This window comes from Mus pahari, chromosome 2 (genome assembly GCF_900095145.1).
Source record: "Mus pahari chromosome 2, PAHARI_EIJ_v1.1, whole genome shotgun sequence".
In the NCBI taxonomy this organism is placed as follows: domain Eukaryota; kingdom Metazoa; phylum Chordata; class Mammalia; order Rodentia; family Muridae; genus Mus; species Mus pahari.
Genome location: NC_034591.1, coordinates 136982708 through 136993858, shown reverse-complemented (window position 1 = coordinate 136993858; position 11151 = coordinate 136982708). Strand labels below are relative to the sequence as shown.

The window sequence follows — 11151 nt, the reverse complement described above, 5'->3', positions numbered from 1 at the left end:
GAGAGAGAGAGAGAGAGAGAGAGAGAGAGAAAGAAAGAAAGAAAGAAAGAAAGAAAGAAAGAAAGAAAGAAAGAAAGAAAGAAAGAGAAAAGAAACGAGTTTATAGCAAGACTGGTTTAATTGTATCAGGCATTCTCATTTCCTTTTTAGGAGCTTAAGATGCTTTAAGATAGGGGGCATCTAGAGATTTCTTTTACAATCTCTTAAAAGGACAAAAGGTAGACATGGTGGCAATATGCCTATAATTCCAACATACCAGAGGCTATGGCAGGGTTATCAATAGTTCAAGGCCAACCTGGACTACATAGGAAGATCACATCAAAAGAAAAATTAATAAGACAAAGACTGCTTGATGAGGAGACGGAGTAGGCCAGTGTATGCGGCTGTCACTGGCAGAAGGAAGAGCCACAGGAGTGAAGAGAATGTGTCCAGTGTTGTAAAAGCATGGAGCAGCAGGGGCAGGGGACTCCACTGGAAGAGGCTTATCATCTCCATTCCAGCTGAGGAAACTCAGGCTGAGGTACAGTTGGGGCCCTCAGAAGCCCAGAACTTTTGCTAGCACAAGAAAGGGGACATCCCCTCTCTGTGCCTCAGTTTCTTCAGTACAGTCTGAGGGACGTGCTGTCAAATCCCAGCTTATGTTCTGGACTTTGACACCCTTTTGCTCTGCACTTCTCAGTATGGAACGAGCAGCCTGGGTATCCTCCAGACTGACCTTGGGAAAGAATTTTCTGTCCCTTTGGAGAAGATGGGCCAGGATGGTAGAGTCTGGCAGAGGTGAAGACCAGAAGCCATTCAAAGACAGCAGCAGCCAGTGGTGGTTGTGAGGCCTGCTTCTTTGACTCATGTTTGAAAGTCTCTCCTTGGTTGTACCACAGGCACCAGCACCCACACAGACTGGTGAGCTCTCAGTGTAGTCATCTCGCTCTATGTCTATGCCAAAGCCTCAGAAGGCTTAGGGAGTCAGTGAGAACTCCTTGAGTCCCCAGGGAAGATATCTTACCAAATATATTTGTAAGAGATTGATGTATCTTAACAGCATGAGTTGGCTAATTCACAATGGAAAAATCACCTTAGGAAGCAAGATTCTGTTTGTATATTAGTAAAAACATGAGTCCCCTTCCCCCGCCAGGGATTAAAGGATGGTCCCCAGAGGGCTTTGGTGCCTTCCAAAGGAAAGGGAGTAGTGATGTGCTCAGCAGGAGAAGATGGATGCAGGGAGACTTCGGGACAGTCCAAAGTAGCATAGGTGACAGTGATGAGTAGAGTAATTCAAATTCAAGCTGAAATCTCGGTATGGTGCTTACACACTTAGTGGGTCTCACCTTCGCCAGTGTGATGCAGGGACAGCAACAGCTCTCACCCTTGGGATGTTTGGGAGGCATTAAAGATGATGATGATGATGATGATGATGATGATGATGATGATGATGATGATGATGATGGTGATGATGGTGATGGTGATGATGATGATTTGGGGGGATGCCTGACATGTCCTAAGAACTCAGTGGATGCTAGCTTCTTGAAAGCTAGACTTTCTTGGAATAGCTTGATGGTAGAATATTTGCCTAGAACACATGAGACTCGTGCTTCTACTTCAGCACACGTGTGTGTATGAATATGCACACACATAGACACACACACACACAACTCAAGGGGTGGTGAAGCAAGATTTTCAATACAACTGAGAAGTGTTTAGATCAACAGCCAGGGGTGGACCAGTGTGTGACAACTTAAAGCATGCAGGTATATTTTGGCTCAAGGTTTCAAAGGCAATAGTAGTCAATGTTCATGAGGTTCCATTGTTATTGGACCCCTGGAAGTACCACATATGGTGGAGGGAATACATGATGGTGGAAATTTCATATTTCATTGCAGCCAGGAAGGAGAGAGAAAGGAGAGATGGGCTCACGGGGAGAAAAGAGAACAAAGAAGAGGAGAAAGAGCTGAGTGTCACTATCCCTCTAAGGAGCACATCCCAGTGCCTTGACTTCCTCCCACCAGACCTCATGTCCTAAACGGTTCTCTCCTTCCTGGCTGCTTCCTAGTAGCCACAGATTAGCAACCAACACATGGTTTGTGGGAGCACTTCAGGTCAAAATTCTAACAGCCACTGTGCTGGGCCCCTCAGAGAGAAGTCCTGTTTTGTTTTTTTGTTTTTGTTTTTGTTTCTGTTTTTTTTTAGGCATGGCAGGAGGGCTCACCAGGAGGGACTCTCATCCAAAGAAGTCTGTTCATCTGTTCTCACCTGTGGCAAATACAGGACTGACTGAAAAGAGCCTGACATTCGAGATAGAATCTGAATGGATGGTCTTACTTAAGGCAGAAATCATAAAAGGATTGTCTCAGATGAATGCCACACAACTAGAGCAACAGATTTGGGGGGATTTTCTAGACATCAGGCAGGAGATGGAAAGGTTAAACCAGACCTGGGATGTCACCATGAAGGTTGTGATGATATAGAGACCCAGGTATTATATCAGAAAAGTCTCCTTGCCAGCCCAGAGCTTGCCTGTCTGCTCCTTGGAGAGGAGAAATTAATTTAATCTCAAGAGTGAAGGGTTTATGGCTCAGTCCTGCCCCACAGCTGCTGAGCAAGCTGGGTTCCCCATGGCTTCCTCCCAAAGTCGGGATGTAGTGGAGAGGCTCTGGATGATGCATATTATCTCTGATGCTGCAGCAGGCTGTCACTCCTTCCTACTAGGACTATGGGAAATAGTGGAGCCAGTCTGATATCTTCGTTTGTTTTCTACCGAAGCAAGAAAAGCCAACAGCACTCTAAAAAAGCCTCATAGGAGGAAAACTATGAGGGACTCCAGGGACACCATAAGGAGTCTTGCTCCACAGTGACTGAGAGTGTTTGAAACAACATTTACTCTACTGGTGCTGCTGCTGTATCCAACTCAGAGTCCTGCAGTAATTACCTTTCACAGTGACCACAGTAACGGATAGAAACACTTCAGGTTTCCAAAGATTTCAGTTCATCATGGAGGGGACAGCATAGCAGAACAACTGAACAACTTCATGGCAGTAGAAGCTTGTGGTAGGGGTTGTCCAAACTATGGAGGACTAGGAAGCAGAGAAAGATGCAGGAAGAAGAGGCTGGGTAAAACCTTGTTCCTAGTGACTCTTCTGCAGGCTGGGTCCTGGTTCTCCCAGCATCCAGAACTACTGACTTGGTTACTTTGACTGCTCTTCTGACAAAGTACCCTGATAAAAGCAACTTAAGGAAGGAGTTTGGTTCATAATTTAAGGTTAAGGTCTGCCATGGCAGGGAAGTCACAGCAGCGGTAGGTTGAGGTGGCAGCCGTATTGTAGCCACAGTTGAGAAACAGAGAAACACAAATGTGCATTCGGCCCACTTTCTCCATTTTATACAGTCTAGAACTCTAACCCAGAGAAGAGTGAGTGGATCCTCCTACCTCAGTTGCTCTAACAAAATAATCCCCAACAGTCCTGCCCAGAAGTCCCACCTCCCAGGTGATTCTAGACTTCACTACCTTGACAGCTGAGAATAACCAATCACCATGGTACTCCAAAAACAGTACCACCAGCCAAGGGCTAAGACCTCAAATCATGAGTCCGGGGTGTCATTGATAAATAAAACAAAGTAGGTACCTGGCTACATTTTTCAGCAAGTCCCTAGTCCACATCTTCCTGAGGAAAGACCTTCCTGTGGTAGTGGTCATACTGAGCCTGTGAACAGCTTCCTTCCTTGGAACTAGCTCAGGGACAAAATGAAGAATCAAGGTGGGTGGCCAGGGTTTGAACAGGACAAAGGCACAACAATGGGTCTCTACAGAGGTGGGAAGACACAACCCTGCCCTGTCTCATGGATGAGTCATATGCACAGGTTAGAGCAGTCACTTTAACAAGCCCTATGAGGGTTCCTTGTGGATGGACAATTAAGTCCTCAGCCTCAAAATGCTGGAATCACACACAGTGTGTGTGCAGCTGGAAATTGTAAGTGATGCCCGAACCAGCTGTGACATTACATTAGGGTGTATGTATGTTCAGGGAAGGTTCTAGAGGCTCGCCATAAGGCTGAGGGAGACAAGGGTGTCAGAACACAGGAGCTTCCTAGAGGGCTGGCTAACAGGTGGAGTAAGACAATGCCAGCCCACAGTGGTCCTCAGCTGTCTACCACAATTTGTGAAACTGAGTTATGTGGTGGCAAAGGGCAGAGAAGGGTTTCAGAACTCAATTCTAATACATACCAGAACTCCATCATGCTTGTGGGAACATGATATGCTTGTCAACATGAAGACATCATACATGAGACAGTTAGGTTCGGGTTGGAGTCTAGAGAGATTCTGTCCATAGGAGACTGAGACAAGTCACCTGGAGTGTCTTGGGAACTGGCTGATGGGTGATGGCTCTCATTGCATGTATAAAACAGGAACTTCCAGCTCACCACCAAGGCCAGCATCTCTGACTACCTCTATGACCTCGGAATGATAGAGTGGTGGCTGGCGCTCAAACAAGAAGCAACTCTCACTTTGATAGGAAGCCCTGGAGGCAAAACAAACGCAACATGCCCCCTTTAAGGCAGCTGTGAGGCCAAAGCTTCCATGAGGGAGGCCAATAGGAAAAGCAAATAGCATCTCAACTGGGGCCCTGGGGAGCTGGTGGAGCAGGGCTGTCACCATCAGAGGAGCTGTGGCTTGAAATAAAGGAACCCTCCTAGGACTTCTGGGGCAGACCTAACTTCCAGATGGGGTCATGGTGGTCAAAGAACTGTGGGCCAGGGAAGCTTGTGTTAAATGTTCTTGGGAAGACATGGGAGGCTTCTGCATAGGGATCTGGGGTGGGCTGAGGGTTGCAAGCAAGAGCTGGGGTGGGAGAGTATGGCCTCTGGTGGTGCACAAGCCTCAAGAACTGGAAAGCCAGCTTCTCTTTCCTTCTAGATATTGAGGCATTTTGTCTAGAATGCTGCTGCATGGTGAGGAAGCAGAGTCCACCAAGGGAGGGAGTTATCCCAGTGCCAGGAACGCAGGAGGAAGAGAGACGAGCCCTGGGCCTGTTCTGCCCATCTTGTGTAGGATTTTTCAGCCTTCTCCTCAACTTGGTTCTTGTCTGTCACTAACACTGGCCTTCTCTAGTCTCACCCATTCCCTTGTCCCATCTGGGGCCTGAGAGGACACTTGGCTTCCCACACTCATTCTGACCATTTAAAACTACTCCATTGATTCAAAGAAAGGAGAAAAAAAAAAGAAATGTGTTTTAGTGAAGGATGAAAAATCTTGAGGGGTTGTGAAGAGTGCTGTTAGCTTTTGTCTAGCTGTTAGCTTTTGTTTCTTTGTCCCAGAAGAGCCTTGAGAAATGAGTGGCAGAGTCGGGAGTAATCTAGTGAGGGTGTCTAGGCCCTTGGGAGGGGCCTCAACATAAAAGGGGAGTCCTTCAGCTTTCAAAACCCTTCCAGCAAGATCCGTGGTAATTATTGTTGTAGCTACTGCAGTGGTACGGAAATAAACACATCTGGCCCTTGAGGAGGGCATCAGCTGCCACCGACCCCTGGGGTCTGTGTGTTTCCTTATCACCTTATCCCAACAGTGTGCAAGGCTACCAGGAAAGCTAGCCTCTGCCTGTGGAAAGGTGGTCCCCTCTCCAAACAAAGCCCCCATTCCCTCTCCTATGTTCAAACTGCCCCTGTCCCCTCCAGCTCCTTAAACTGGAACGTGTGACCTACAAGGGACTCCTAAGGAGCCAAAAGGGGACAGTCCCTTCCCAAATCAGCGCCCTGGTAGCTTTATCTGTGAGGTCTCTCCTTCTTCAGCTGACCTGGAAGGGAAGTATTCACATCCCCATTTTTTTTTTTTCAGATGAGAGAGCAGGGCGTTGGGTATCTGGCTGTTCAGGTGCAGAAGTAGGAACCTTACCCCTTTCAGGCTTTCTAACCTTTGATTAAGCATCCCATCAGCACTCAAGATAATGACATGGCTCTGCAAAGCTGTGTAGAGTTTCTTCTCTAAGCATCTTCCCTGTGTCCCCAGAGATACCTGCAGCCCTTGGCACAGAAACTTCTCTGTGACCATTGCTCAAAAATGAGTGTTCTTACTTGGATACATGCAGGAAGTTCCTACAGCACAACATGCTAGATGTGAGAATGTAGGCATTTCCCTTGAAGAGCACCCAGAGGTTTTAGCAAAGGCACTTGAGTCTTGGAAATGATCTAAGAACAAAAGACAGAGATAATCCAGAAAAGAGGAGGAGCTGCAAGCTGGGCCTCCACCGTGAGTTTGGTCAGCATACTGTGTCCTTCATATGTCGACTTTTTATTTGCATTGCAATTGTGTGACCTCCATTGGGACATGAGGGATACAGAAGGGGCAAAGTCCAAGTGCAAAAAGTCCACTAGTCTTAGACAATCTGTTATAAGCATTGGGTTGGGTAGGGGAGTCCCAGTGGGCCTCAGTGGACTTTTAATAATTCTGTTTTAGTTGGCATGTGGGCATTCCTGAGGAGGATAACTTGGGGACAGATAGCTCTCTATTGCTGATATATAGCACCCATAGCCAAAGAGAATCAACCATAGCACTCTCCGTAGATGGGCAAGAAATCAATCCTTGGGCAACAATTAAAATAGCACATACTGAATCATACTCCAGCCCTTGGGGAAGTAGTAACGATTAAGCAATATTTTTCTACCCACCTGTCCATTCATCCATCCATTAACATTTATTATACACATCTTATGAGCCATCCCGATGTAATAAGTACCTGTGATTTAAAGGTGGGGGTACACATGGAAATCTAGTTAGTGCAGAATAGAGGCACACTGATAAATAATTAGAGTGTCACTACTGAAAGAGAATCGAGTGTCAAAACTTACCCATCCAAGGTAAGAAGGGGGATGTAGAAGGATGATTGGCTCTTCCCACAAGCACTAATTGAGTCCTGAAAGAGTTCACAAGAAGGAGAACGTTGTGGGTGGAAGGACCGTGCAGGAAGAGAAGGATCCCATGAGATGCAGGGTGACCTGACCTGAGAGGGCTTGGCAGACTTGGTGATGGTGTGGATGAGTGGAGAGGTCATTCAGTGGGCCAATTATAAATGGACTTCTTCCCCCAGCCCTGGAATCATTGAGGGAACCTGAGCAGATGATTGCATTTCAGGAAGGTGGCTCTGACAGTGGACACAATGGACAGCATGGAAAAGTCACAAGAAACTCAAGGAAAGTTGTATCTCTGCCAACATAGGCCAGGATGGGACATGCACAGCAGGTATCTAGTGACCCTCACACAACAGGCCAATTTCCCCACAAGTGACCTTTTCCACATATGGGTCCTCTGGGCAACAGACTGTTCCTCAGTCTCCCAAAGACCTTCATTTCCTGTATGTAAATTACTTCACTCTCAAGTATGGGCTAGCCTTTATTGGTGCCCTTGACCCTTGTAGATATACGGACCTAAAGTCACATGGGCAGACTCTAAGCTTTCTCAGAGCCCTTTTTTTCAGTGTCACCACATCCTACTGATTTGCCTTTTCAAACAGGTGCCCAAGACCAAGGAAGAACACAATGAACCGTTCCACTCACACACTAGCAATGTCCAGGGCAAGTGTATTGTCCCTGGGCCCAAGGGACCTGAGATCACCTAGACACCCTCTAGACTCTCAGAGGCAAAACTATAAAGAAGCGATTTTGTTTGCAGAATGAGCGAATGACTCACATGTACAGCTAGGTTGCTTACAACCTGACCCATTAAGTTGCTGCAGAGACACAGCCTATGTCCTGGAGGAAGCATTGTTCTGGGATAGAATACAAGGGGCTATGCACTTAAGATCACCACCTCTAGCTTAGAGTAGTTAGTCCTCCATCTGCAATAGCTTAGCAGCATGGTTCCAAATGAAAATCCCAGCATTTCTTTAAATAACTGTCTAAACAGGGCATAGGCCCATTCTGCTGGTGCTTAGACATGAAGTAAAGGTCTGAGCATGGAGAACTCTTCTGCTCCACGGCCAAGGGTTCAATTCACAGGTCTACATAATGGACTCAGGACAATGACGTCCAGGGAAGGTCACATTGTGATAGCTACCACCAAGGAGTCTGCACAGAGGCAATGAGCAGAGAGAAGCCAATAATCATACAAGTGACAATGCTCAGTACCAGCTCTTTTCTGTGCCAGGAACAGGGGTCAGGAAAGCTTAAAGGAAGCCAGTCTATCTGGAAGGCTGGTGAAGCCATACAGTATATGGAGAACCTTATTATTCAGTTTTGTGAAGTCTAACCGGAGGTCAAATGTGAGGAAATGCCTTCTAGTTAAGAAGAGTCCGTGGTGTGTGAGTCTGGCTCAGAAACAAACCATAACCTCTATTTATTAAGGCCCAAGTGTGTGCTAGGCAGCGGATATATGCTTATCTGTTCCCGACAGCAAAGCCTTGCAAGGTACTTATCCAATATGTAGATTAACAGATAAAGTTGCAAAGAAGGTGGCTAATGGACCAAGGTCACATAGACAGGAACAGAGCAGAATTACAGTTCATACTTCCTGATAGAGGAGCTAGGATCATCTCTCTCCACTATCTAATCTTGACCATGTTGGAGAGTTCAGGTGGCTCATGGTCACTTCCCATCATGTTGCTTATAGGTGAGCCCAGGGAAGGAAGGCGAAGCCAAGATTTATCTACCAACCTACAGTGTCGTGGTACACCGCCATCAAAGGATAACAACTCCATGAAGCCTCTTGACAGGCACAGGTCAACAACCAAAAAACAAACAAACAAACAAACAAAAAACACCAAATTTCTATGTATCCCTGAGCAATGTCCAGTTCCCTAGAGGATCAAGTAACTCTGGGTGTCAGGGTCAAGACCGAGGCAAGGACAGGCTGGAGAAAAGAGGGTAAGAGTGTGCTTCTGCCCAGCCCTGGAGGAAGGGTGACCTATTTGTGGGTGAGGGCCATTTCCATGCACTTAGAAGGAAGAAGAGGCAGATGCTATAGCAAGAGATATTAAAGTAGGATGGCCAAAAGAACTTCCTGGTGATGGTAGTGAAAAAACATGGAAGATGTCTAGGGGGCCACACTCCAGCATGGGGCTTGTCTGGAACCACACAGGAAGTGATATTCTGGAGTGCTATGTTGTGGAGCAATGTTCTTTGTGGCTGAGGCATACCCATGAGTTCTTCCTTATCTGTGGGAGGAAGGAAAGCTGGGACAGCTGGTAGAGATGGGGACAAGAGGGTTCTTCACCCCACCTCTGGAGGCTGGGACTCTATAAAGAGTATCTCTGTTCCCCAGGGTCAAGGAAAGCAAGGGAAAGGGCTTTCTAGCAGAGTTTAGAGTACCTTTGTGGGAGCAGTCTTGGAAGAACTTATTCCTGAGGTTTCACAGCTCTCCAGTGCCAGCGCCACCTCCCTCACTCCTGCTCCCCCTCTGTCACAGTTGAACAGGAGTCACTGTGTGACCTCGAGGTCTCCTCCAATCCTGACCTTCTATTGCTATCTGCTGTAAGGGCACTCTCCAGACCCTTGGTTCACTTCATGCCATACATCAGTAACTGTGTGCATTTATCATCTGCTCAGCTCTCTGCAGGGAAATAAGAATCAAATAGAATCCAGGTCTTGGCCTCTAGGAAGGGACAGCGTGGAAAGAAGAGTTCGCTCAGCACGTAGCCTGTGCTAACCCCCTTATACACTAGACCCCTACCATCCTCACAGTAACTCACTGAGGTCAAAATTGACCTTAGATCCATAGACTCCTGTGTTCCTTACTGTAACTCACTAAAGTCAGGATTAACGCTGGTTATGCAGATAAGGAACCCCAGACTCAGAGGCACATGACCAGTGCCACACAGTCAGGGCTGGACTGGAGCTGGCTGTTAACTACACTGTACCCTGTTCTCTATTGCGAAGTATACAACGACTCTCTGAGGACGACTCTCAGTGTTCTAAGGCAGAGCAGGGAGAGCTGCAGCCATCCAGAGGAGCTTCTTAGAGAAGGGCTTAGCTCTGGGCCTTGAAGTGGAGCTCAGTTTGGAGCCTAGTGGAGAAAGAAGCAGCCCGAATTACTAACTCCATATCTTCTTAGGGTAGGCAAGAGGAAGACAGGAATAGCTCACCCAGCTCGGGGCTCTATGGGAAGAAAGGAAAGCCAGAAAAGATTAGAGGCCTCTCTAAACCCAGCAGTGCAAGCTCCCTTGTCTCCACAGGTCCAACCCCAAGCTTGGCCTCTAATAGCACTCCCTAAAAGCCATCGAAAGATAGAGCAAGTCCCAGTAAATCTTCCAGGTGAAGGCCATGTAACCAGACCAGTGATTACCACAGTGGTTAGCACTGTTCACAAGCCAGGTAGTTTGAAGATGTGCTCAGGTTTACCCCTGCCTGCAGCTCTTTCCAGACATAAGAGCCCTTCCTTAGAGGGGCAGCAGGAGCTACCCCATTAGCCCCTCTCTCTGGAAAAGGACTAGCCTCAGGCAGGTCAGGTCACATGCGCCATCCCCCTCTCCCCCAACCGAGCACCGTTGCCTTCTGTTCACAGTGATGGCTCCTGTGCCCAGGCCGGTGGGGGCATGGAGGACTCCGTGGTGGCAGCGGTGGCAGCCGGCAGACCCAGTGCCCATGCCCCGAAGGCTCAAGCCCCGGAGCTACAGCAGGAGGAGGAGCGGCCAGGGGCAGTGGGCTCCCCACGGGCTGGCCCCCTCCGCGCGGCCTCTCCTGGCCGGCAGCAGCCTGCCCTGGCGACGGCGCTCTGCTCCCACACTCCTGCTGCCTCCGAGTACGAACTCTCCCTTGACCTAAAGAATAAACAGGTACCCAGGGCCTCCCAGGGGGGTGTGGGGAGGGTGGTTGAAGGGCCCTGCCTTTTGGGGATTGTCCAGGGTGCCAGGGACCCGCAGGTACACTTTCTTCCTATGTGTCTCCCCAGCTGAGCTACCTAATTGCCCTTCCCTAGAGACCAGTTCCTCAGGAGGCCATGCTTAACTCCCATCCTGGCCTTTATGGGGCAAGCAAGGTTCACATCCTACACCATGCTGCCTGTAACTAGTGTATCCAGGGCCTCTGCCCTTTACAAGACGAAACCCCTCTCAACAAGTAGCTGTCATCAAGGGGGTTCTCACTTCCCCTTTACCCAGAAGAAATAGCTTTATTTCCACGCCTTCCAGGGGGAAGCCCAATTCTTAGGCATACACTAGCAAAATAAGGTGCGAAGTC

At 48.0% G+C, this 11151-nt stretch overlaps 1 protein-coding gene across 7 annotated transcripts in view; it reads left to right on the top strand.

The window, feature by feature from the left end:
• Positions 1 to 11151, top strand: part of Iqsec3 (IQ motif and Sec7 domain 3) — a 98205-nt gene that overhangs the window by 33474 nt on the left and 53580 nt on the right. For 6 of the 7 annotated variants that reach the window (XR_003843275.1, XR_003843276.1, XM_021190581.2 and 3 more), the window contains one exon: positions 10478 to 10748. The exons of the other annotated variant lie outside the window; for it this stretch is intronic. Coding sequence is in view for 4 of the 6 variants with exons in the window: in XM_021190581.2 (XP_021046240.1) it covers positions 10478 to 10748 (271 nt within the window). In the remaining 2 variants the exon portion in view is untranslated. The remainder of the gene's footprint in view (positions 1 to 10477; positions 10749 to 11151) is intronic. 7 annotated transcript variants of the gene reach the window in all.